Source organism: Gallinula chloropus, assembly GCF_964237585.1.
Source record: "Gallinula chloropus genome assembly, chromosome: Z".
NCBI lineage: Eukaryota > Metazoa > Chordata > Aves > Gruiformes > Rallidae > Gallinula > Gallinula chloropus.
In genome coordinates, this window is record NC_140089.1 from 56,846,116 (window position 1) to 56,874,068 (window position 27,953).

The 27,953-nt window shown below is 44.7% G+C and overlaps 1 protein-coding gene across 1 annotated transcript in view; it reads right to left on the reverse strand.

Moving 5' to 3' along the window:
* Positions 1-4,453: 4,453 nt before the first annotated feature.
* The window catches only part of LOC311203704 (uncharacterized protein), a gene marked incomplete at its 5' end in the record, with an annotated part of 70,246 nt that continues 46,746 nt past the window's right edge, over positions 4,454-27,953 (reverse strand). The window contains 17 exon segments of the mRNA XM_084278461.1: positions 4,454-4,687; positions 6,754-6,960; positions 9,532-9,685; positions 10,983-11,110; positions 12,110-12,174; positions 12,176-12,341; positions 13,068-13,196; positions 13,296-13,424; positions 13,852-13,980; positions 16,040-16,168; positions 16,536-16,670; positions 18,499-18,534; positions 19,061-19,163; positions 22,084-22,247; positions 23,867-23,987; positions 24,799-24,973; positions 26,744-26,956. Of these exon segments, the coding sequence (XP_084134587.1) occupies positions 4,527-4,687; positions 6,754-6,960; positions 9,532-9,685; positions 10,983-11,110; positions 12,110-12,174; positions 12,176-12,341; positions 13,068-13,196; positions 13,296-13,424; positions 13,852-13,980; positions 16,040-16,168; positions 16,536-16,670; positions 18,499-18,534; positions 19,061-19,163; positions 22,084-22,247; positions 23,867-23,987; positions 24,799-24,973; positions 26,744-26,956 (2,344 nt within the window). The 3' untranslated portion in view covers positions 4,454-4,526.

Sequence of the window (27,953 nt, forward strand, 5' to 3'; positions counted from 1 at the left end):
GAAGCCAACAGTTTGTCTTGTTAAATTTCATGCCCTTGATAACTGCCCCAGGCTCCAGTGTATCTACTGCCCACTGCAAGGCCTGTTCTTGCTCAAGAGACTTAACAGCGGCTGCCGGTTTAGTAGCATCAGTAAACTTGCTAACAGTGCATCCAACCCCTGCCCCCGGATCACTGATAAAAGGATTGACTGGAACTAGCCCTAGAACTGAGCCCTGAGGAACAAGCCCGAAGCACTTGGCTCACTCTTGTGGGTTTTCTCCTGCCTTTCTCTCCTTCCATTATGCCAAATCTCATCCTTGATCAAACTCTAACTAAATTGGAATAATAGTTAAAGCAATAAATAAGTAGAACTAAAATAAATAACAATTTCCCACACATCTGCCTGTAACCAGTGTTTGAAATGAATCGTTGGCGGTCAGAGTTACAAAGGAGAAACTGCCATATGCTTTGCCCCTTTGTGCTGCGTTTGTACGTTGTTACTGGCTCCTTAGTCATTAATCCAAGGCGATCATTGTTATTATTATTATTAATTTATTAAAGTGATCTGAGGGTATAGAATCACGAATTGTGTTCGTAGACCTTGTTACTGGAGGAAAGCGGATAGTTAATAAGGACATAAATTAGTTCAGACTGATAAGAACACTGCAAGCTTGCAAGATCAGCACATTCCAGGCCAGAGTTGAAAAGTACATCATGAGGAGGACTCGGGGCCTTCCTCCCAAGGACCACCAAAGACCCTTGCCCACAATTTTTGGAAGAAAGTGCGCAATCGCAAAGGACTGATAAGCTAATTAGCATAAGAAGCGAGAGTAGGCGGGTTTAGGTAATGAATATGTATAAGACTTAATTGAATATTCATTATTTTATTGTATAAACATGGGACGGTTTTGTTACTCTAGGTGTGCACGTCTGTGGTGGAGCAATCTCCCATGCATCTGCGCGCAATAAACATACCTACATTATAACTTTCGAGTTATAGAGTCTATTTACATACGTCAAAAGGGAAAATATCTTGCTTTTGTGAAGTCAACTTCCCATCTTTCTCAAGGGTAAAGTATTCAAGGGACTGGCTTGGAAGAATCATCCCACTTCTGGACATGGTTCCTCTAGGAACAGGCAGAACATCACAGAAGTTCAGCAGCTCAAATCAGCCTTGATTTCTGTCAGAGTTTTGCGTGGCTGGGTCCTGGTGGAAAAGGGGGCGGGGGGCTGCAGAAAATGGCTGCTGCAAGAAGCAGCCAGAAGCTCTCTGCAGGCCCGAGAGAGTAAACATGGGCTAATTCAAGGCCAGAGTTGCTGCTGAACAAGGCCGAGCCAATCGTCCAATGTCACAGCGCATCAGGGAATCACATTTAGGAGAATAAAAACGCAGGCAGGTGCATTTTCCCACCAAAGAGGGGAGTGAGAAGATGTAAGGAGCTGCGCAGGCAGCAAGGCCGGGGAGGGCGGGAGAGGAGGCCTCGCCCTGCTGCTGGAGAGAATGATGCCCCTGCAGCCTGTGGAGAAAGCCATGGTGGAGCGGGTGTCCCTCCGCAGCCCATGGAAAAGGCTGAGACCCCACCTGCAGCCCCTGGAGAGGCTCCACGCTAGATGAAGCAGGTGGAGACATAGAGGAGATGCTGTGACCCACGTTAGAGCAAGCCCCTCCCTGTGCCACAATGCAGGGGAAGAAGGGAGTGAAATCATGACCAAAGTCTGAAGTGATAGAGCAGCTTTGGTGGGCGTCTGGCCTCCAGCCAGGACCAAACCACCACAATTTATGACAAAGCATCTCAGGAACTACTTGCTGTCTCTAAGAGAGAGACTTGTATGCCATCAAATACATGACTTGGTTGTCCAGCATGGGTAAGTGTAACATGTTTTATAGTTCCTGCGCTATTTCTAGACCCACCCTCAGCAAAAGAAAGGGAAAGGAAAAAACGTCACAGCATTTCACATCTTTCATTAGAAACTTTATTCCATCAGCCTACAGGTACATGAAGTGAAATAAATGGTAGTGAAGGGCAGAAGGACCAACAGCAGTCATGTTTGGAAAACAGAAACATTTTCACAACAAAACACCTTTTTGTTACAGCGAAGAAAAAAAGCCAGGCACACTTGATAGGTTTTCTTTAAAGATGTATTACAGTTCAGTCACACCAAAGTGAAACCTTGTGGGCTAAAACTGGGAAGTTCTGTGCTTTAGCACTAGTACAAGCCTACCAAACCACACGATTTTCTGGGCAGCAATTAGGAAACATGCTTCTTTCTGTCAAAATTTCTGTCCAAATGAGCTGTGTATTCTTCAGTCTGGACTTCAGAGCTTCAGTATAAGGATCATTAGTTGGATACCTACGTAATGAAACAAATTCAATCATGGTCACGGTCCTTGGAGAATCCAACAGATCTTAACTGACACCTTGGCCACTGTGGAGTTTGTTTTATTCTGTATTCCCTTCAATATGAACTCAGCTTTGCAGATTGTCTCAGCAGAAAGTATGAATGCACTGAAATCTTCTTTCCCCTAATCTGCATGTGCATCTCCAATTAAAATTTATGTGACTTTGCTGGGTACATCAGGACAAACATTATATGTTACTGTGTTGTGATTAAAATCTTTGCTTAAAAGCCTTTAAGCCTTTTAAAAAACCTTGAGGTTCATGGTGTTTCTCCATGACCACCATTAGTACACCTACATTATGGAAAACCTTAGGTTTCTACTTACTACCTCATTTAAAGTCAGCTACACACTTTGTGCATCGTTTTGCACTTTAGTAAACTGGCACCAAGTTGCTCCCTTTTCAGTGTGACATTTCTCACTCTTGTAATGTGACTGTTTAGCAGCAAAGCTTCTCTTGCTGTCCCTGTCCCTGGTGAAGGCATTTCTCTTAGTAGACAGTACTTGCTGAAATTACTCGTCAGCTTACTCATTAAATTCCCACCACAATATAGTATCTCTGTTTGGATTTAAATTCTCTAAAGAGCATACTGGGATCTACAGAAAGGGCTAGATGACAAGCATGAAGATTAAGTTGGGGGGGTGGTCTCTCAAATTGACAGATGAGTGTCCTTCAGTGGAAGCCTCCTGGGGCACAGAGGGGACAGTGGGATTGCCAACGCCAGTCCCACGGGCTTTTGTCCTGTGGCTGTCATTTGACAAAACTATGTGAGCCCTGCAGGTAATCTGTTCAGAGTGTCTACCAGCGATCCTTCGCTGAAATAAAGTCAGGGAGGACTCGTGCTTCCCGCTGTATGCCATACGATGCAACTGCCTATCCCAATGAAGAAGGTTAAAGTGTTATGTATTAGGTAACCACCTCTGACAGACATGGGGACGACACGAATTCTGCCTTCAATCCTCTCCCTCTGCCCAGAGGTTCCTTCAGCCGGACAAAATAAAGGCCAGTTGGCCAAAATGCCAAAGAAACGCACACACGGTAGAATATTTTTGCAATTACAACTAGATGGCTAGAACACAGACACACAGCATAGAAATGGAGACAGGAGTTAATAAAGAATAGGGGGTACATGTGTCACGTTATCAGTGATGCAAAAGACCAGCTTAAGCACGTGTTTCTCTACGTCAGCTATAAAAAAGGTGCCTTTTTAGCAAGTATGCACAGAGATTGCTCAGTTATTTCTAAGAAAAAAAAAAAAACAGAACACTTTACTATTTTTATCCTCTATTACAGACATTATTACTACCTGTTTATAAAATGTAAACCTTTCCTCGCAGTTAAGATTTACAGCAGTCATCACCTTTGTCCACTCCTTACATAATCAGTCCCTGGTGACAAAAATAAACTGATGTAGCACACACCTTTTCTGAAGTAATTACTGATATGTGATGGAGCATTAGTTGTGTAGTGGCAGAAGTAGTGGTCAGAACTGCAACGTATGGAGCTGAATGGCAGCAAAAGACTTGTTGAAGGCTGGTGCTGGGTCTGGAATATAAGGAGTTTCTCAAGGCATCCACCGTAGCATACTGAGGTACGCAATGCTTTTAACTCCCAAACTATGCAAGCAAGGTATGCCCACCACCAGTAATGGACAAGAAAAACCTGGTCATGGATTCCCCAAGCTTCCTTATCACCATTAGATCATGTCTTGAGATCAGAATGGAAGGTAAAATTTGGCCAAGCACCTTTTATTCTACAGAACTAGTGAATCAAATCACCTGTATAAAGTGGTATTTGGTAAATGGCACTGTCCTGGGAGGACACGAAGTCTATATTTAAAGTGGCTGAAATGGGATGTTATAAAAACTGATCTGCAAGCTAGTATTTTTAAGCCAGTATATTACAGTATAAATGTGCTGCATACCTGCAAAAGAACAACCAGGATCCCTAGAGTGTGGTGGCATTTGTCCATCTGTCACTTGTAGACACAATACAAACCTCACATTGAGATTCTGTTTCAGGTACAGCAGCTGTCTGCTGGACAGATTTGGAACCAAATCTGATGGGAAGGAAACTAGAGGAAGGAGCACAGTCCTGCCACTTTGCCCCGGGAGAGTCCCACTGTGCTACACATCAGCTTTTGGGGTCATTCACTGCCGACCTCTTTCGGTGAGGATGTGGGGCTGTCTCGAACTGGTAGCAAGTCATAATGACATGGAATGTGGCTGTTTTTTGGCAGATCATACGGATCCTGGCTGAAACGTCCGGTGCTGCTGAGTGCTCCCTGGACAACACTCAACGTAGGTTCTGTGATAAAAGAGAGAAGATGCATTCAACACTAGAAGCAGCAAACAGAAACAAACGCGGGGTTACACTTCAGTTTGCATTACAAAAGATCCTCTCTTCTCTGCTTCAGTATTCCTTGTCACAAGGCAGGTGTGGGAACAAAGAGGGGTATTATGGTGCTTTGGCTTTACACTAAGTTACACCTGTGGGTTTGCAGCAGGGCCCTGCCACAAGTACATTTCCTGACAGAAGCAAGTGTGCTTTGTCTGTGCATAAACAAAACCAACCAAACAAACCCCCCCAACAATAAACACAAAATTAAAAAACCCACCCACCAAACTAATTTGGGGATTTTAATTAGTTTCATAACGAATTTTTAATTAGTTTTTATAAAAATCCTTAGAAATGTGGGGAGGAATGGTGGGTTTTGGAGGAATGTCTAACTGGGGACAGAAAAGGCAAATGGTATCCTATGACAGAAGACATAGACTTTATTCCAGCCTAGAGAGCATTGGGATAAGGAGGATTCTACCAGACCCCCAACTTTTCTGGAACTACACCAGCCACAGTAACGCAGGAACTTGATAGGGCCCCTGTCAGTCAAATACAGCCCCGTTGTGGGGGGGGTGGAAAGATGCTGGTTTTCATGTCAAGAAGAGGAAACAGATTCTTTCTATCCCTCCCATAAATTTACTCCAGCTGTGTTCAGTACTTAACTGCTGCTGTGGGTCTGCATGGCCAAACCAGCTCAAGGACCGATCCGCCGCTGACCAAGGCCAAGCCCGTCAGCACCAGTCACAGCCCCTCTGTGGTCACATATTTAAGAGGAAAAAAACCCACCAGTGGACGCTTTTTGCCACCAGAGGAGGGAGTGAGAAGATGGAAGAAACTTTGCAGACACCAAGGTCAGTGAAGAAGGGGAGGAGGAGGCGCTCCAGGTGCCACAGGAGAGATTCCCCTGCAGCCCGTGGAGAAGAGCATGGGGAACAGGTTGTCCCCTTGCCACCCACTGAAGATGATGGGGAGCAGAGATGCTTCCTGCAGCCCGTGGAGAGGCCCCAGGCTGAAGCGGGGAGACACATGTAGAAGATGTAGTGACCTGTGTTGGAGCAAGCTCCTGGCAGGACCTGCAGCCTATGCAGAGACAGGCCCCAGGCCACAGCATGTTTTCTGGGGGCACTGGGGGGCACCAGGATGGAGCAGTGTGGGCCTGAGAGACTCATAGATGTTCTATGATTTTATGACTGTACTCCATAGCAGTGACCCACGCTGGGACAGCTGGTGAAGAGATGGAGCCCCGTGGGAAAAGACTGACGTTGAAGAAGTTTGTGGAGGACCCCATGCTGGAGGAGGGGAAGAGTGTAAGGAATGCCCACCCCCCCCTTTCCCGCTAAGAAGGAAGATTACTTATGAGGAACTGATGGAAACCCCCATTCCGCCACCCCCCTGTGACACCTCAGCGAGGAGGAAGGGAGAGAAATAATGAATAAAGTTGAGTCTTTGAAGAAGGGAGAGGCAGGGACAGGCTTTTTAAGATTTGGTTGCACTTCTCATTATTCAACCCTGGTTTCTGTGCATGTGAGTGTGGTAAGATGGGTTTTTTCAATTCCCTGTTGAGTCTGTTCTGCCTGTGACGCTGATTGCGGAATGATCTCTCCCTGTCCTTATCTCCACTCCTAAGCCTCTCAAGAGGTATTTTCTCCCCCAGCTGAAAAGGGGAGTGAGAAGAGTGTCTTTGCTGGGAACCCGGCCTCCAGTCAAGGTGCAACCACCACAACAGCCTAAAATAGAGTGCGATCAAATGCTTAGCTTACGCTGTTGTTTAAAGACAGGCCTTCAAACCAGGGAAATTGAGCGCTCTCTCTAGGTTAGAGATCAGAGCTGAAGGTATTTAAAGCTCTGTCCTTGTGATCTCTACCACTTCCCTGGAAAAGACGTTGTTAGATGGGTGGAGCAGAAAACAGAACCCGAACGTATCGCTTTTTTAACTTATTTTTTAATGTGTTTTGATTAACCTGGCTCAAAGGAAAAAGTCCTGTGCTCTTTGTTCTTAACCTTCAACATCGAGAAGTACATTTTGCACTTACCAACTTCATAAACGTTCCTATTGGCTGAAGCAGAGCCAGCGATCTCAGCATACGGGGAGTCCCCGCGTGCCGGGGACTTCATTTCCACATAGCCGCATTCTGAACTTCTGGGGACAAGAGCTGGTGGGTCTTTTATAGTAGCGTAGGGGTTCTCAGAACTACTTAACGAGCAATTACTTAAATTATATTGGGAGTTCTTCACTAGATCTGCAACAAGAAAAACACGTGTTTCTCTCAAGCATGCTAGTAGTATGGACATCAATGCTACACAGGGTGTTGAGTTCTAACAACTCGCTCCCCATCAAATATTTAAATAGAAACCAGTCATAGCACTTCCAAATGGTTAGACAGTCCTTAATGAATCCACTTCTACTGCTATTCTTGTTTATGGCCCTTGGTCTTGTCATCAGCAAATTCCTGTTGCAGTCTGAGAACTGTCAATTCTGGTTAGAATAGTAGCTGGCATTCAATACAGATAATCCCAGAGTGGTTGGGGTTGGAAGGGACCTCAAAGCACATCTAGTTCCAACGCCCTGCCGTGGGCAGAGACACCCTCCACTAGACCAGGTTGCCCAAAGCCCCATCCAGCCTGGCCCTGAACAATGCCAGGGAGGTGGCAGCCACCGCTTCTCTGGGCAGCCTGTGACGGGACCTCACCACCCCAACAGAGAAGAATTCCATCCTAACACCTGATCTAAATCTACCCTCTTTCAGGTTAAGGCCATGACCTTTTGTCCTTTCACTATATGCCCTTGTAAACAGCCCCTCTCCAGATTTCTGGTAGCCCCCTCCCGGTTAGGTAGTGAAAGGCTGCTACAGAATCTCCCCAGAGCCTTCTCTTCCCCAGGTGGAACAAGCACAACTCTCTCAGCCCGTCTTTGTAGGAGAGGTGCTCCAGCCCTGTGGTGACCTTTGTAGCCCTCCCCTGGCCTCACTTCAGCAGCTCAGTGTCTTTTACTGGGGAGCTCAGAGCTGGACACTGTACTTCATGTGCTTTCACTTTCTGTGCCTTGGGCACTGTGGCTTGAGCACTTGCCAGAAAAGACTGAGGCAAAAAGTCATGAAGTACCTCAGCCTTCTCCAGATCCTGGGTAACTGCATCTCCTGTTTCCTTCTGGAGACAAGCCCAATTTTTCTCTCACTCTCATATTGTCACTGATGGAGCTATAGAAGCTTTTGATGTTGCCCTTGATGTCTCAGGCCAGATTTAATTCTGTCAGCACTTTAGCTTTCTTAACCTGGTCCCTGGCTGTTGGAACAGTTTCTCGTTATTCCCCCTAGACTACCTGCCCATGCTTCTACCCTCTGTAGGCTTCCTTTCTCTGTCTGAGTTTGCCCAGGAGCTCCTTGTTCATCCAGGCAGGTCTCCTGGTGCATTTGTTGGGCTGCATCTCTCCAGAGCTTGAAGGAGGCAGTCCTTGAATACTAACCAGCTGTCTTGGGCCCCTGGTCCTTCCAGGGCTTCGTTCCATGGTACTCTACTGAGCAGGTCCCTGAAGAGGCCGAAGTATGTTCTCCTGCAGTCCAGGGTAGTGAGCTTGCTGTGCACCCTCCTTACTTCCCTGAGGATCTAGAACTCCAACATTTCATGGTCACTGCAACCAAGATTGCATCATGGTACTCTGTTACAAGCATTACAGCAGTCTAAAGGAACTTTCTCTAGACAGTCTCTCTCTAAACAAAATACACAGTTTCCAAGAACAAAATTAAGTTATTTGAGAAGACCTAAACCAACTAAATTTATTCCTACTCCATCTTTATTTACTAGGTCTCATGTCAGCTGTCCTGCTGTTTTTGCCAAGCCTGACACTCAGGTCACAAGCCTAGAGCTACCCAAGCAATCCCACTGCACCTTCTAGAAACCAGGCATAACATCAGCATTCCTCCAGTCTTCCAGAATCTCCCCATGCAGTGGGGTAGCCACAGCCGGGATCTCTCAGAAGTCCCAAGTGCTGGTACATCTGCTCTAAGAAAATGTAAAGCTGAACTCTGAGCGTTAAACTGTTTTCTTAAAAACCCCGGGTCTCGGGCGGAGCTGTTGTTAGACCAAGGCTGGGGATGGGCAGGGAAAAATCCTGCTGCAGACTGCTTCTGATGCTGCACCTGATCCCCAGAACCTGACAGTGAGAAGGACTAGAAATGAAGGTAATTAAATCATCTAAAGATTAATGGCACTCAAAGTCCCTTCTAAGGCTTTCACTGGGCAGAGACATGAGGAGTGTGATCCAGCCTTTTTGGGATGCTTGAGATTGGGAAAGGATGAAGCGACAACAGGATACAGAAATTCTCACCCCTTCTCAGGAATTTTCTTTTGACAGACAATGTGCTGTGTTTTAGCAGACAGGAGGCTTAGCTGGGAAGATGCTGCTACAATTTACATCTGCAGCAGCCCAGATGATGAGAAACTACTTCAAAAAGCCTTGATTCTGTGTGGTGGGGATTAGAGAAAAGGATTCACCCAACCCCACACCTATTTAATCAAAGTAATTTTGCCAAAGCAGATCCTTATTTACAACACCCATTGATTTATGAAAGTAATTAGTATGAAAATATTTGTATGACAATATGATGAGAGTTTTGCATATCATGTCTGCACTGGGCATCAGGCGGATTCACCGCTCCTCACAAGGAGTCACTTTTTTGTCTCCTTGAAGAAAGGTCGAACCCATAACCCTGAACCTCACGCACAGCCAGACCACCTTGGCATTACCCTGAGCGGAGAACCAGGAAAAATTCCCTGCTTCCCTCTCTATCCCAAACACAGTAAATACCATTCACCCTCTCCTCCTCCTCCTTCTTCCTTCTTACCAAGCTCGTTGAGGTAGCCACCATGTTTCCAGTCTGCAGGCAATGTTCCCGCGTAGTCCATGACAGTTCCTCGTTTTCCAGGTTCCACGTTTTTAAGGTTCACAAACAGCTGATTGGTTTTGGCCTAATTCAAAGGAAGACAGATAACAGAAACTGAAACTGATGGGAAGTTATAGGATTTCCAGGTGCTAATCAGGGAAAGTAGTTTGGGTTTGCGTGGCCAGGTTTTGGTAGTGGTGGGAGGCCAGGAGTGGCTTCTGCAAGAAGCTCCTAGAAGCTTCCCCTACATCCAACAGAGTAAATACCCAACGGCTCAAGGATGGACCCACCGCTGGCCAGCGATGAGCCCATCAGCGATGGTGGCAGCACCTCTGTGATAGGATGTTTCAGAAGGAAAAAAACCCACAGGCAGACACTTCTTGCTGCCAGAGAAGGGAGTGAGAAGATGAAGAAACTCTGCAGACACCAAGGCCAGGGAAGAAGGAGGGGGAGGAAGCGCTCCAGGCACCAGAGGGGAGATTCCCGAGCAGCCCATGGAGATGACCAGGGTGAAGCAGGCAGTCCTCCTGCAGCCCAGGAGGAAGATGATGCCGAGTAGAGATCCCAGCTGCAGCTCCATGCTGGAGCGGGTGGACACACCTGAAGGAGGCAGTGACCCCATGGGAAACCTGCATTAGAGCAAGCTCCTGGCAGGACCTGCAGCCCGTGGACAGAGGAGGCCATGCCACAGCAGGTTTCCCTGGGGCAGCCTGTGGCTTTGTGGGGAAGCAGGCTGGAGCAGTCTGTCCCTGGAGGTCTGAGCCCCACGGAAGCCACGCCGGGGCAGTTGGTGAAGAGCTGTAGCCCCCATGGTAAGGATTCATGTTGGAGAAGTTCATGGAGGATTGTCTGATATGGGAAAGACCCCACACTGGAGCAGGGGAAGCATGTGAGGAGTCCTCTGCCCGAACAGGAAGGAGCAGCAAAGACAACGTGTGATTAACTGGCCACAATCCCCATTCTGCCCCCTCCTGTGCCGCTCGGGGGCAGGTGGCAGAGAATTTGTGAATGAAGTTGAGGCCAGGAAGAAGGGAGAGGTGAGGGGAGGTGTTTGAACATTTGGTTTTATATCTCATTATCCCAGTCTCTTTTGATTAGGTAGGAAATTAGATGCATTTTATTCCGCGTTGCGGCTGTTTTGCCCATGATGTTATCTGCGGAATGATCTCTCCCTGCTCTTATCTCAACTCATAAGCTTTTGGTTATATCTTCTCTCCCCTCTCCAGCTGTGGAGGGGAGTTATAGAGCGGCTTTGCTGGGCACCTGGCCTCCAGCCAGGGTCAACCCACCACAAAAAGAAACCAAACGTGAAACATGATGGAACCAAATGAAATAAACTAGAAGCTAATTGACAGAGGAGCACTGAGATTTTGATGCTCTACCTTTGCCAGGGGCAGTCTGTCCATGTTGTTGACATGAGGTGGGGTAGCGCACTGAGTCAGAGTATGATAACTGGGGTTAGAGAAATAGTGACTGTTGGAATTTCCACCGGTACTGTGAGGGATGGCTTCTGAAAAGAAAAGAAAATCAACAACTATCAATAACATGGCATTTCTTTCTGAGGAGATGCAACACTCTCTAGTGCCTCAAGAGCACTCTCACCTTTGCTGACAGCTCTTTCTTGGCTCTGAAAACTCTTTCTGCCACCTTCTTCACCTGCTGCCTGCCTTAACAGCTGTGTGCAGAAGACGGCAGTGCCTGAAGTTTCACGTACCCGTTGCGTCACTCCCGGGTTTGCTCTTTGCCTTCACTTGTTTCAGACTTGAGCCTCTCTGCTCCCTGCCTCTCCAGGAAATCTTGCCACAGCTCCTGTGAAATCCTGACTGGCCACAGCTACAGCAGCCGCCTTTGTGCAGTCCAGCTGTTGGCACGGAACTAAAGTCTCAGTAGAAACTGTATTTTGCCCATTTCCAATCCTGTTTTTAAGTAGACACACAGGAATAGAAAAGGCCATGCCTCCAGTGTATAACGCAGAAAACCCTTTGAGAGTGCAAAATATCACACCACAGAGTGAGGTACATGGTCGCTTGTTCGTTACAAGCAGGGGAAGCCACCCGCAGAGGATCAAACGCAGAGACTAACAGAGAACAGGCTGAGCGGCTGGAGGTGCTGGGGCAGCACCCTCTGAACTGGGCTGAACTGTCTCTGACAGCTGAAAGGTAAGCACGTACATCTGCCATCACACCCCACTGGTCCCCTGTGCCAGTTCACCGGCACGGCTGCCAGGGTGGTCTCTCTGCCCCGTGAAAGGCAACTGACAGCAGTGTCTCAGGCTTCCTCTTCCCACAGGTGGAAGCCCTCCCCTGCCTCTCCTTCCAGGAAGCCTCCCATGGCAGTACTGTAGACATCCTCTTCAAAACCACATATGCGCCTGCTCACAGCAACCCTTGCTCATCCCAAATGGTGAAATGGGCACTGTTAGGGGCACGTGAGAACCCTTCAGAGCTCAGCTAAAAAAGTGCAATGTAAAGAGATGGAGAAAAACCCCCACCTTCAAAATGTCACTTACCTGGAATGGTGTAATCTGCATTGATGGCCCTCAGAGCAGGGGTGTAGGTCACTGCAGGCATATTCTTTTCCTTTTTGCTTACGTCTGTAAAGGATGAACAGCACCAGCAGGGAAAGCAGAACCATGACAAGAATGATGATGCCTGCGATAGCCCCTATCTGATAAGAATCAGCAGGGATGGCCGTACTGGTGCGACTTAAACTCTTCATGTTTCCAAGTATTATTACTGCAGCTGAAATTTAAAAAAAAGAAATTAAAAATGTGGCATGAATTCAGAGGCTTCTGTGTCAGGAACTGAAGGCAATTTTTAACTTCTAAACCTTTCTGCTAATTTAACTGTGTTTAATCAGGCAAAACAATTGAATGATGTTTGATACCAATGTGAAGACATTCCTGGCCTTAAGGAGAATCATTCATGTTCTGCCTAGAAAGAGGTGTTTTCATGGACTTGAGAAAGTAACAACATTTTCTAGGCAAAAGCTCAAAGCAGGTCAAGCACTCGCTCCATCAGCAATTCTGCCTTTTTGGAGAGGACAGCGCTGTAAAGGCTGTCCTGTCCTGTTCCAGACTCCCCAGGGAAGTGGTCACAGCACCCAGCTTGACTGAGTTCAAGAAGCGGCTGGACGATGCGCTCGGTCCCATGCTCTGACTTGGCTGGTCCTGTGTGGAGCCAGGAGTTGGACCCTATGATCCTTCTGGGTCCCTGCCAACTCAGAACATTCTAGGAAGGACTCTGTATTTCACACAACTACACTGATTGCTTTGCTCCAGTGAACTATTACTGAGGCATGGAATACGTACAAAATCCACAGAATATACATCACTTAACAGGATGGACTATTTAAACCTACGAGCTTTATCAGACTAATTTAGTGAGCGATACAGAGATGGAATGTAATAGGCTAATCCAAATTTCCTATCAAACAACTAGGAGAATTTACTTGGATGGAGGCTTTACCTTGATCACATCTGGCCCCCTTCCAGCCTGGGCTGCAGTAACATGTTCCCGTGATGTGGTCACACGTTGAGTTGTTCAGACAGTCACAAATCTGCCGAAATCCATACCCGTATGTACCCTGAGGGCATTCTGCACCAAGAGGATGTATCAAAACACTGGCCAAAACTGAGGCTCCCCTGAGGGTTGAGTAATTGCTCTTAGGCACCAACACTTGCCATTCCTACTCACTTTGCTCACAGTGCTTCCCCATGAAGCCCATGCGGCAGGTGCACTGCCCACTGATGTGGTCGCAGTCAGCTCCGTTCTGACACTGGCATAGCAATGCACAGTCCTTCCCATAAAAACCCAGGGGACATCCTGCAATAGAAGGAGCGGGAAGAGAACTGGAGTGAAGCAACTGCTCCAGAACTAAAATGCAAACATCCTGGGTAAGTATATTAATGGACTACAGCCAGTACTGCACATCCGCAGGGGGAGCATCTGAATGTCAGAGTCATTCATTCTGTGTGTGCACATGACAGACTCTTCCACAGGGATGCCCAGCCGCAGCCAAAAGTTGTCTTCCTCTAAAGCAAGGCTAAAGAGGAGTTCAAATGTAGTTGCCAGCACTCTGCCAGTGCTTGTGCAGCTGCCTCCCCTGCTACCGCGGAGGTAACGTGTTACATCTTCTGGGCCAAAAATGCTTAGCAGCGTGGGAAGACATCAACGACTGAAATGTGAAAACACCAAAGGAAAGTTCTGTCACTCGTTTATAGACCAAGAATGGATGACAAAAGTCACTTACTCTGTGTACAGTAAAGGCCAGTCCATCCTGGGGTACATTTGCACTCCCCATCGCAGGCACTGCAGTAAGCTCCATTATGGCAATTGCACGTGTGGATGCAGTTCGGTCCCCAGTGGGAAGGTGGGCAAGCTAAAACAACCCACAGCAATTCATTAATTGATCTCAAATGACAAAGATCAGTGATATCCACAAACAGAGCTGCTTACATTCACATAGAAGCACTGCTTCACTTGGTGTTTGTTGTTTTGCTTTTAAAGCCATTTCTTGGGCTACTCCATTCTGAGCAAATCGCCACAGGTTGGGTTTTCTCTAACTAAGGACTTCTTTTACTCTACATAAAAAGTGTTGAAAAAAATTGGAAGTGTCGAAAAAGCCAGCAATTCAAACTTGATCCTCAGTAACTAGGACACTCATACCAGCTTTCTCCACACAGAAAGCCAAGTAACTTTCCTCTTTTCATTATTTTTTAATCTGCAAGCAGTTATGTTGAACACAGCCAAAGGTATAAGTCTTCTAAGCCTCAAAACTGAAGGAGTACAAATAGAGAAGGTTGAAACACATCTCACAGCCTATAGATTTAGGCTAAATATGAAGCTTAATTCTTTAATTTCTAATGTTAGAGTCTAGGTAATTACCTAAATAGAGTGCAAATGATCCGGACTGTACCTTTATCAAGTGGACTCTTGCTGCTGTGGTTGCATTGATGAATATAGTATTTCTAAAAAATAGAAATTCCTGAATCCTTTAAATGCAAAAGGACTCATCTATGTGTGGGCTGCATTTTTGCAAAGTGGTGGTTTTGCCCAAATTTCACTTCATTAAGAAATATACTACATTGTAGTGACAATAAAAAAAAGCACTAAGTTTGGTTTTTCTTGTTTTTGCTTCAGTTGTGCCTTATGATTCTTTTTGTTATTGTTTTTGTTTGAAAATAGTGGTCAGCTATGAGGGAATGTAAATCCCATACAGATGAAAGGTTAAAAGTTTTAAGAAGGTTACTGGTTCCAGAAGAATTTAATGGAATCGTTATTTTCCATGTGAACAAAAGGCCTGTACACAAAGCAAAGAAACTTGCTCTGTTACAGCCCATGAGCACAGTCTAAATAGATGCTTCCATTCATATTGCTGGCACCATTTTCTTGTTATTGATTTGTGAGTAAGTCTCTCCTCCTCCTAAATACCCCTATTCTTCTACTCTCCAAAATACCTACTTATTTTACCATAAAACCAGACACCTTTCTTGCTACTGGCTTCCACAGGAATCGGCTCAAGATTTATCTTGCTATGATACTTAGTTGTGCATGCCAATCCTTCACAGAATTTAGACAGCAAAGAGTTTTTTTTCCAAAGTCACCAGCTGCTACATTGCACTGGTACAGAGCTAGTTAACCTGGACTAGCCAAGCCATAAATGAGTTACCATAAGTGACGTGAAACCAATGCGGGATGGTATTCGGAAATGCACCTCCATGGAAATCAGCACAGTCTCTTTGGAATGTTGACGTATCAGGCTCTGGTGTGGCTTCTTTTATTCACAGAAATGGGTTAACTGAAACTTTGGAATACAGTGTTTCGGACCGTGTGGATTTTGGTACTTCATGGAATCAATCTATTTCTTGTGAGAATTCTGCCTCAGGTATTTCTCTCCTATTATCAGTATTTTCATAGACCTGACAAGGCATCTGGAGAATGCTGATTTATTTAATAAAAGAACTCCTATGAAACATAATGAAATTAAGACCTCTGAGTGAGTAACAAAGTTTTCACTGCTTTAGCATACCAAGGCAATACTCCCCAAGTGAGGTAGAATGACAGTAAAAACGGGTATCTGCGTTGTGCTTTTATGTGGCAAGGTTCTGGTGGCGAAGCGGGGAAGCAGGGGTGGCTTCTGCAAGAAGCAGCCAGAAGCTCTCTGCAGATCCTCTACAACTCTTCTTGGGCAGTGAAAGACTGAAAATCGGTCTCTTCTCTCATATTCTCCATCCCACTTCTTAGAAAAGCCAGAGTGCAATTATGTTGCTGATAGTGCTGATAAACTGAAGAAGAAAACTTTCGGATTTCTTCCTCCCATACCACACAGTCCTCTTTTCTGACTTGGACAGTGGGGTCTTTTACTACAAACTAGATAATGTAAATAGTCAAACCCAGACTGATTGTTGTTAAAAGAAAGGGGAACATTCCATACTTACGTTGAGAGCAGTCACTACCAATCCAGCCAGGGTAACACTGACAGGATTTATCAATAGGATTGCACGTTCCGTTATTGGTGCACGTGCATATTCCAATGCAGTTCTTGCCAAATCTGCCACTGGGACATACTGGAACAAAACACAATTAGAACTCCTTAGTAATCAGAATGGGATTACCTTTTCTTTATTTCAAGAGGAATCTTGATACTAGGATCAAGACAGGTACTGCTTAGTATAATGTTCAGTAAGGCATTAGAAATTCTGGGAAGCCCTTTATACATGCTCATTATACAAATAATAGAAATAACAATACAGTGGGTTTCATACTGTAGGATCAAATGTTCAAACAGTTTAAACCTGCTTAAGATTCCTAATTTATACGCTGCAAGCACTACAACAGCAACTGCTGTTGGTTTTATGGCTTCCAAGCGACGGAAGGAAAATTGCTGAAGTGCCTGGTCTCTCTGTCCCAGAGAGTCTTTACTACAACTTGTACCTTTGTTACAGAGGGCTCCTGTAAATCCAGGTAAGCAGTCATGTAAGCCAGTAATATGGTGGCAGGGACCACTGCTGTGTACACACTGGGGGCATGTCTGGCTGCAGCGGTGTCCATAAAACCCAGGGGAACAGACTGGAATCGGAAAGAACAAACCGTCATTCCTTCCTACACTTTCTATACAGCCGTGAACTACTCTTCAGAGCACTTCCTGACTCTGAATTAGCGCTGCTTTCTAAACACACAAGGCTGGCAATGGCGTCCTCATTATTCGTGCAGTTCAAGGCTTTACACTCACAAATGGAGATTTGCTCGTCTTCCTCTAGGGTTTGCTATATCCCAGCTCTTAATGACTTAACTGACATTCTGTTACTTGTCAGGCCATGCTGACTTGGGTTGCATGTGAAATGCATCTCTAGTTTTTATGTTATACACATTTGACTACACATAGTATGTCCTCTCCAACACAAACAACTCCTAAGGCATATTTGAAGAAAAGTCATTTAAAAAGATCGACTGGACAGTTTTATCTGTAGAGGAGTATGGTCATCTTAGACCTTGACTTCTTACCTGTTTCCTAACTTGGAAAACAAATAGCCATTACTTCACTGAGAAAAACTTACCAATGTTTTCCAGTGATCCTTTAAGTACTCATGACATGATACAGCCAGCTACACATCACCTAACTTTTAGAGAACCTGAGACCAGAAATAGGAATTCACTTAATACTTACGCAAAAGGCACAAGTTTTTTAAAAGAAAGGAGGAAAAAAAAAAAAAGGAGAGGCTAGGGAGACGGACAGGGAGAGGCTGTTCCATAAAATCTCCTCCTTTGCTGCTCTAATCCCTTCTGGTATTTTTTTCCTGATAAATTAGAATATTAGGTAGCTAAGCTACTCTAACATACTTTGTTGCACTTAGTTCCTTCCTCTATTGTGACAAACCCTTTGCCTGCTACTCCACTTATTATGCATATACATATGTTCCACACCACCTTTCTGACGTGTGAAGTGTGGGAGGAGGATATTTCCAGACACCGAGCAGAAAGCAAACTATGCTCTTTATGTCATACAGTGTGTCCTGACATCACCAACGTGTTGAAACTAGTCCGTTACACACGCTGTTGTGATGACATCATCCCGGGACAGATATTCCATTTTTTCTAGAATCAAGCACAAAGTCTCTTTCCAGCAAAATCTTTTTCCTTTCCAAAGATAAAGATTTCACTGAAGCCAAAAGCAGTGTCTCCTTTCCAATACCTGAGGTCACGCAGTCAAGGTCTGTGCTACGCCTGAAGTCGTCATCTCCACCCAGGATAGTTCTATCACACCGGCCAGCTTATTTTTAGAACCTGTTACAAAAAGATGCTACACTTTTACTACGGACTTTCAAATCATAGAATCTACCTACTTTAACCTGGCTTCATTCGTTACCATACTTTCTGTCTCTGGAGATCTGTCTGCCCTAGTGTCTCACAAACTACTCATCGATGGCACAATGACAATACTACTATTTTCTCATCATTCACTCCAATTACTTTTATTATTTTTGCAGCCTTGCCATTTCCCAGCGGTATCTGAGTGACTGAGGGGAGGTCACACTGTGGCTTTTGGGACGACAATAAGGCCAAGAACACTCTGGGCTCAGTTAGGTGAGTGCTGGCTGTGGGAGCCTCTCTCTCTTTCTGTGAGGACTCCTGTGGAGAGAGTCCACAGAGGCTACTGACCCTTGAATACAAACAGGAAAGCTGAAGCTTGCAACGCTACAGTATCGCACGGAGACACAAAACTCCAGAACCCTCTGAGAGGGGCAAACTTAAGAATGTCAACTCCATCTTGCGGAAGCTGGAAGAGTTTTCCCAACACTTACATAGTCATTTAGGTGAGAACTCAAATCCCTTCCTGGAGATAAAAGGTTTGTGATAGCATGCCTTTCTGCAGAGTTTCATCATGTTTTCAAATTACCTTGCTCTTCATAGACAACAGCGTCAAACACAAATTCTAATGGATAACCAAATACAAATACTTCCTAAAACCACAAGGAAAATGCCAGAGAAACCTTGCAGAAAAGTGCAACAATTTTCATGCAGAACAAAATATGTGCAGAGACACTTGAGTTCTCAAGTTTGAAAAACCTAAGTGGAAGCACAGCTTCTGCACAACTGATCCTCTTTTTGGCTGCCAGAGCCAAGCTTTCTGGGTTCCTGCACGCAAGGCTTTACGTACCAGAGCTGCCAGCACAGCCCTGCATATTTACAGCTCTTCACCACTTCCTGAGGAATGGTTCTGTGAAGGCGCGCAAGGTTTCAGATTGACCCGTCTACTCTCCTACTCCCCGTTTGTCTGTGGATCCCACACTCAACAACATTTCCATACCTGTGAATCACAGATGGAACAAAACAGCCACAGAACTGGCCCTTGTCTCCTTCCAGCCCCACACAGTCCTCTTGTGCACACCAAGTGAAAGGCAAGACCAAGCCCCGCCATAGTGGAAACTCCCATTGTCCTTCAAGAGTCTCTTTTGTACCTGACCATCCCGGCAGACAGCGACAGGAACCCGTGGTGGGATGACAACTGTCTGCATGGCTGCAGTCACAGCGTTCAGCGCAATCCATACCGTACGTGCCATCCTGTGGAAACCAAACAAACAACCCAGAGATGACGACAGCTGGGAGCTAGAAGAGAACAAGTTCTGGTCAGTCCTGCCTCAAAAAACAACCACGCATCTCTCCTGAATCCATAAGCTGCGTTCTTAAGATAAAGCACTTTGGGCTTCTGCAGCAGTTTTTGTGTCCTGCATTTTCATTCCTTCAGTTACGAGGGGAAAATAAAGAATTATATTCTCTGGAAAAATCCCAGAGGAGGGACTTGGAGACGGTGATCCAGAACATGGCAACCTACACTATCAGAGGCTGCAACGAAGCCTTCTTGGACTGTCCCTCTAATTTCCCTAACAGCTGAGGTCCTACTCCAGGACCGGGGAATCCCTTGATGAGAAAGCAGTTCAGACTCCTTTCTGCCTCAGCTCCTGAGTTGTCGACGTACTGGACAAAAAGAAGATACCACAGAATACCACAATTTCTACAACAAAGTACTAAAACGTTAGATTAAAATGTATCTTCAGGGTAAAGCTCATTGCCTAAACAATGCAAAGTGTATCCCTTTGATTAAAAGTCCTTCTCTCTGCACTACAGCATGTGCTGTTAAAAGAGAATTTCTCTGGCCAGGAGACAGGGCACAAAACATTTCTTCTGGCTACGCAACGTTTTTTGAACCATCAAGAGAAATTACAGTTGTAGGTTAAACACCCTTCTTGCTGTGCTGAGCTGTGCCACAAAAGCACAGCTGATTTTCATGGAACTACATCTGAACGTCTGAATTTGCCTTTTCTTCTTCCACAGAAGGTGGCACATACATCTGGGGGCAGTTCCATACAAAATCAATCTGACAAACGGAAAAGAGCAAAAATCTTCACAACTGCATTTGTAAAACAAGGGAAAGTACAGCTGTGAACTGATCTTACACGAGAAGTGTCAAAACTAAATTAGCAACATGGAAAAACCCCACTAGGGTGGGGTGATACTTATGAGGCTGCCCACAGCAAAACAAAAAAGGAAAGAAAATCCATGCCAGGGTTTAAAACGAGCTAAAAAGAGGCTTTGCCTTCTAAATTAAATGAATTTATCAGTCCTTCAAAGTCAGAATAAACCCTATAGGAAAGCTCCTTTGCTGGTTTTGGTGTTCGTGCCTACAATTCTACTAGGTTCCACAGCATTTACCTATTCAATTCCAGCAATTTCGAGTCTGAAGTAGAACAAAATCTAAGAGCACTCAAGTGCTAGGAGCCCTTGCTCATGGCAACAGTACATTTTTATACAGAGAAAAAGAAAAGATTAGGCATTTCCTTTGCGTATAATCAGATTTGCAAAGAAAGGAAATCCTCAAGTACCTAATTGAAAAGTGGTATGTTTAGTCTGCTATTTATTTAGACTTAAGTAACGATCTGGGCAGTGATAGGAATTTTCTGAAGTTACTGAAAGAAATTGAAATACGTTGATTTAAATAAACTCCTCAAACAAGAACAAAACCAAGATAACTCTGGACTCAACTGAATTAGTTTCCCATTCATTCTCCTACTCTGGAATTCGGAGGCAGAATATGCATTGGAATATGTACATGCTTACAGACTTCACTTGACACAGGCAGAGAGAGACAGCAAGACAAGGAGCATGGGCATGCTAAATTATCTGATGGAGAAATGCTTTTAAGCACTATTGTGGCTCTATTTGCAACAGTGAAGCAAATGCTATGAGACACTACCCATCAGTTTTAGTAAGTCCGTTTTGGAAGAGCTATTGGAGCTTGGGAGATCGCATCGTCCTCCAGATCAGACACTAAGTGATAAACAAAGCTGCCCTAGGACAAAGAAACATTAGTCTTCTGATGGAGACGTACTGTTGAAAACGCTGCATGAACGTGCACAGATGGAACTCTAATCCACTTTGCAGAACGTCTTAGAATTTGTCTGTCACTCTACTCAATCCGTCAACGTAAACTGTAGCTCACCTGGAAACTAAAAACAACCACCAAAACCCCAAACAAAAAAAAGCTGAGTATTCTGAGAGAAGTTCAACAGAACAAATTTTCATGCAAAACAAAGTCGTGGCTCCCAGTTTAACACTGTAGTTCAGCCATTCCTACCACATTACTGCTCAGTAGAGCTCCTCCAACCTGAGAGAAGCTTAAAGGTGAATTTCCCAGAAAACCAAACTCTATCACTGGAAAAGATGGACTCTGGAAAACCCAGTTTTTCAGAGAAAGAGTTCATGTTTTGACTACAAAATGTAATAAAAAACAGTTATGGAATAAAACACATCAGGTTTGACTTTTACCATTTTAAAACCTTTGAAATTAGATATTTTGATTGCTCTCCCCAAGCACAAATTGCAAGGTGCAGCAGACCTGATGCAGCAATGTCATGTCAGTGCAATGAATTCTAACTTTGCAGTTCTCAATGTCGGCGTGACGGCGTCAGAGCCCCAAAAGGAAGGCAAAGACCTGTCTGTCACTGCACTCTTCGCAGTGCCTTCTCACAGCTGACTAAGAATAAAGGCAACTTCTCCGTTCATATTGTACCAGAGATAGAAGATAATTTAACTAAAATTATGTTGTTTGATGTTAAGTATCTATTTCTGGCACATTCTTTCCTCTCATAGTTTTTTCTGCTTTAACAGAAGCACTCTGGAGAGCATTTGATGCCAACAGGGAAAAATCTGGGTCTGTGTTTTTCAACAAATTCTAAAGGAGCTGGAGAAAAGTCTGAGGCTCGACTTTAAAGCATGAAAGCAGGAAGAGTTTTTCATCTGTGCATCATAACTGTGTGTTCTGTGCACTTCAGTGTGTTGCACTGGAGAGTTCTTCCCAAAGATTTGTTGGCGCGTGTCCCTAATCTTCAACCCAGTTGTGTATGGGCTACCAGGAGCAGTCCTCCTTGGAGACTTATCCCCCCGACAAAATTCAGTGCAAAATCTGGTGAAATTATGAAACTACCTGGCAAGGGAATTCACATTTTTCTCCTCTCCAGCCTGGAGCACAGGTACAGGTTCCATCCAGAGCACTGCAAGCCCCTCTGTTAAGGCACTGGCAAGTTAAGTTACAGCCAAGCCCCCAGGTACCTCTGGGACAATTTATTGAGCAATCTACACCATGCCAACCTGCCAAAAAGAAGAATTTCAAGTGACAAATTAATCCAAGTTTTCCCCCATTCCTCTCTGAGGACGTGTTTCACTCTGCCTATCAGGCAGCATCTTTCGGAGATGTGCAATGCCAGGGTACCACTAGCTACAAGCTAGTAGCAGCAGTTTCAGACGAGGACTTGTCCACGTTGGAACAAGGGTGGTGAAGGGCACCTCCTGACATCTCTGCACAGCACACATTTGCAGATGGGTGCCACCATGCAATAGCAATGCAGGGCAGATCGGCAAGGAAAACACAGACACCTTGAAATTTCACTGCCAAGCACCAGAGGATACTGAAGGTTTAAGGCATGGGTTGAAAAAGCAAGGACTGTATTCCCTACATTCAAGCTGCTGCTTTCATCATTCTTCCGCCAGTACTGAACAGATGGAGTTCTGCAATACAGTTTAGAAACTAAAATCCTAGACACAAAACAGAAGGAAACATAGCAGCAGTGCCTAAGTTGCATTTCTCCAAGGATACATGGAAGACCTCCTAGATCATTGCTGTACTTCCCTCCAGATGCAAAAAAGACTGTAATGGGAAATGGTTCTAAAATGCACCCTTCACTGCTGATTATGCTGGGTAGCAATGATTTGCAGACTGCACGCTGGAGGCAGAGAAATGGAAATAGATTTTTAAAAATGTGACCATCTGATACAATAGAAACGGCAGGAGACAGTCCGACGTGACCATCAGCAGTGACACAAGCCAAGGTTCTAATTTTGTACCTTGTTTACAGCAAGCCAAGGGAAAAGTAATTCTGCACTGAGCCTAATCAATAGACTGTGCAAAACACATGGATTGAAACGAAGCCGCCTCGTGCCCTGGATAGAGAACTTCACATTTAGGGGTCATTTCAGGCAAAAATCAGTCCCTGACAGAGGTGGGCAGGCACGTGCAGTTTCTGAGGGGGTACAATGTCCATCAGAATTACTGCTGGGAGGTGAGAGCCAGGCAGGGAGGTCAAGGAGCGTCAGTCTAGTCGCACGAATACTGGGAGACCTAGAAAGTTTCTCACAGAAGCAGGGAACAGCGCGCAAAGGCTTGGAAGGGTCTTAGGCAAGGTTTTCTCAGAGAGCTGGTGAGGAAAAGAGCATTCAAATAGAATAAATTGCCAGGAGATACTAACATCAGTGCTAAAATGGCAGGAAGAAATCGGTGCCTCTGTGTGGCTGAGAGGGGCAAGGGTTGCAGCCAGAGGTCATGCACACCCAGGCTGAGGGAAACCCGCCTATGCATTTCGACTAGACAGGCTGCTGTCAGACACATGGCAGGCATGCCTGTGGTACATCCAGCAGATGACAGCACTGCCACCAAGAGAGAAGTGGTGGCACACCTCAGGGTAAACACCAGTAATTCAGTAAACTGCAGCCTCCAGCCCACTGAGAACACAAACATGAGGCATGTGCACTCTTCTTGGGGCAGATGGTTTCCTAGTTTTCACCTCCCAGAGCAGCAGATGCATAAATCAGCTGGTGATATGGCCTTCAGGGTGCTCTGCTTTTTATTAAGTTTCTTTCTTCTTCTCTACTTCCAAAACTCAAATTCATTTTATGATTAGGGAAAAAGGAAATTAATCTGAAGGGATGCTTACCTGCTTTGCAGGCACAAGAACCATCTACTGGTGAACAGATGGCTTCGTTTTTGCAGTTGCATACAGATGAACAGTTTATTCCATACGTCCCCAGAAGACAGGCAGTACCACAAGCAGCACCCTGAATGACACAAAAACAGAGTCTAAAAACTATTCAGACAATAGAACCAGTACATTCTGTAGACTGACTCAGGTGCTACAAAAGCCAGAGAACATGCCTGTTCCAGGCTGTCACTAAGGTATCTGAAATTTCATGGCGAGGGACTCCTTCATGCTCTTTAAGTCCACAGTAAGCATTACTTTCCTGTTAGTTGTTGGGAGAGCTCAGGTCACACAGCAAACACCACTTGGTTAGATCAATGGACAGTATCTTAAGTAATAAGGAAGCCCTTCACGAAACCAAATCTCAGTAAGACAGCAGGTTCATGGAACGTGGATGTCTACGGTATTTTTAGGAATTAATTTGACTGAAGTTTTCACAGTTGTTGTTCCTACAACAGTCACCCTGTAAATATCCAAAGCACAGGTAACCGCAAATGCATGTAAAAGCTGCAGAATAATCCATCCTGAACTGCAAAAACAAGTGTCTTGCTCTAGATTTTCTCTGGATGGAACATCAGGAGCTGCTGCAGCAAGATAATGATTGAAACCATCATTCCTCCCTTTATTTACACCTCACAAGCACATCCTCCTACTTATCACTGTCTTACAAAGTCACTATCTTTTCTTTCCTGAAATGCTCTTCAGTGCTGAGAACCAATCCCAGATTTGCCTCAGAATCTTAGACAACGCCCAGTATTATTTATGTACCTAAATACCGTTACCTTTCTTTTCCTGTGGTGGAGAAAGGACACTCGGGCACCATGAAGAACTTGGCAATCAACTAAAGCCAATGGAGTTGAAAATGTACTGTGAAAGAGAGACTTATTTACCTTAAATCCAGGGCCACAGGTGCATTTTCCAGTCACACTATTGCAGTCAGCACCATTTTGGCAGCTGCGGATCTGCTGACATGACTCGCCATAGAATCCTGGAGAACACGTCTCGTTGCAGTAGAGCCCCGACCAGCCAGGCTTGCAGGAGCATTCCCCAGACACAGGGTGACAGCTGCCAGGAGGGGATGGAAGGATAAGTAATTCAGGACTAAATGTGACAATCTACAACTGAACAGTTCTTGAGATCTAAATTAGAACGTATTTATAAAATTAATAGTACTGGCATTTTAAGACATACATCACTGTCCTGTTTGGAGTGGTTTTTTCGTTTCTGCAGAGGAGGACACAACACACATGAGATAGCACTGGGTATAAAGCAGAGTCATTGAATATTCTTGGCCCCCCAGTGAGTGTTACTAAGGCATACTGACTCATATACTGATTCACACCAAACTTAGGACTCTGTAATTTGTAATTAGATGTAAGAAGCTGCAACACTTCTGAAGGTTTTTGATGGGTTCTCATGCAGTAGCACTGGGTATAAAGCAGAGTCATTGAATATTCTTGGCCCCCCAGTGAGTGTTACTAAGGCATACTGACTCATATACTGATTCACACCAAACTTAGGACTCTGTAATTTGTAATTAGATGTAAAAAGCTGCAACACTTCTGAAGGTTTTTGATGGGTTCTCATGCAGTTAAGCCTAATTGGCAGTAAGATTTATACATTAAAAAAGGGAATTAAAGAGATCTGGAGAGATACTGCCTATTCTGTAGCACCCTATGCAATTTAACATTCCCATGAAAAGCTTTTGACCATGTACACAAAGTCTGTGAGAAAAATGCAAACTTGCAAGATGGCCTATACTTTGGCTTAAAAAATACAAATGTGAAGTAGGGGTGGAAGATCACCAGAAAGAGCTTACAAGACAAAAGAAAAAACCCTTCTAGAAAAGTACGTAGCTACAGTGTGCTCTTTTTACACCAGGTGTCACGTGAGTAAAGACATTCCTGTACAAAACAAGGCGCTAATGTTGACAAAGGCAGACAGAGGCCTTTTTTGCTTCTTCCTGCAAACTGCATCTTTAGAATGACAAGTTTCTGTAAACCCCCCAACCTGTGATGGGAAGTGGCAGGGACGTATGGATCTGCTCATACCAGGTCACAGCGCTGTTGCTGTACCCCACTGAGGAAACGGGGTTTATGTGGCCTTAGTCTCAGCCAGCCAGTGCTCACTCTCCGTTTTCTCTTGACTGTTGAGTACCAAGGGAAAAATGGATACTTTCACCTGGTCACAGAGAACAGAGGGCTGGGTTCAATACACACTCTAGCTCAAATCCTTGCATATCTACCAAAAGAGGCAATCAACAAGAACCATTTGTGAAAAAACTCTTTGCCTAAGAGGCTTGTTACCTGCTGCTGCTCTCTGGACCCCTGGAAAATAGTAGAACCTCCCAGGTATACCTATATCTAACCCTTCACGAAGCATAGAGGCTGCTAAGCACAAGGATGGGCTTGCCCTTCATGCCCTGGAGCTGCCATCAACTGACCACATCTACTGATTTCAGTTATTTCGCACTTACAGCACACCAGAACGTGCAAGGGATGTATGATCTCTCCTGCCTACACACAGTGAGCAATGTAATGATCTACCCACCTGGTAAACAGAGACAAAGGTCCCACTTTGTCATAATATTTATTTGGCGGGTAAGCAACCAAATAAATACAGCAATGAATATTAAGATCACATATAGCTGCAAGCACTGTAATTCAGAAGCTCTTTTGGGCTGAGAGTTTCCTGATCCAGTTAGGGAATACCAGATTCTCTCACAAGTCCTTCGCTGCTTCAGATTGCATGAAAGTACTAGAAAAATCAGGAAATCTTTCTTTTCAGATTTCTATCTTCTCTACAGAAGAACAGGTTCAAGGGTGTAAAGCCTACCTCCAGGTAGTGGGCCTGTGCCAGGGACATCTTTTATCACACTTGAGACCATAAATTCCTTTGGGACAAAGCCTTGTTTCACACTGCTCTCCAGTGTATCCTGCTTCACAGAGACAGGCACCACTAATATGGTAGCATTTCCCACCATTCATACACTTGCAGGGCTCAATACACTGCACCCCGTAAGTCCCCACTGGACACTCCTCTTGGCACCTATGAGAAAAACAAACAAAGAAAAAAGTGGTTTAGTTCCCATCAAATACAGCTTTGGGACATTCCAGGGAAATCGAGTTTATGAGCAATCTCTATACGGCTCTAAAAAGCTTCTGAAGTGGAGCAGTGATTTATAGAAATTCATGTTTCAAGTACTTTATGTCAAAATTTGTAACTTTTAGAAGTAAACTAGATTCTCCACTTAGCAATAGCGTGAACAGCCAGCAGATTCCTGTGCCCCTGTAGATGCTCAGGGCCTGGCAGTCCTCTGGCAATCACGCTCAGCAGTCTCTGATGAGAACCTGTCTGTTTGCTGGTGGTTAACAACATAAATATGAAGGCTCTATGAGCTTTATTAAAGACTGAGTGGCAAGATCTCAAAATAGACACTTGTTCCTAAATGACGTGCCAGATACTTTGCTCAATTGCTAATGTGCTCACACAGACACCTCACTGGTGATGCCATTTTGTTGGCATTAGATTACACTCAAACACATCTGGGAAGTAAGCTAAAGAAAGGAAAATGAGCCTTTGGACGGGTAAGAGTGCTTACTGCACCTCCTAGGTGCACTTGCTTAGTGCATTACTTGAGCTACAAGACCTCCTTCTGCACCTAAGGAAGAGTGAGGATTCTTATCTATCTAAACATTTGTGAGTCATGGAATCAGATTGATGACAACAATTCAATAATTAAAGCTGTACTTCCTTTTCTGAGGGAGTACTTTGAGGTTATTTTTTCCTTGGTTAACTTCTTCTTGGAATATTTCTTCTTCTTTAACAAGAATTAAAATCAGCGGCTCAAGTGCCATGTACTGCAGAATGAAGACTCCCAAGGGAGAACTGCTTTTCTACAAAGGCCTGAAGATTTTTAGGCAATGCATGACTCAAAAATATTTTGATCCTCATTTTATAAACTAAGAAATTCAAGTGTAGCTACTACCAGTAAGGGCTGACATCATAAATTAAATCTTAAATCTGAAGTCTTAATCCAACTTTA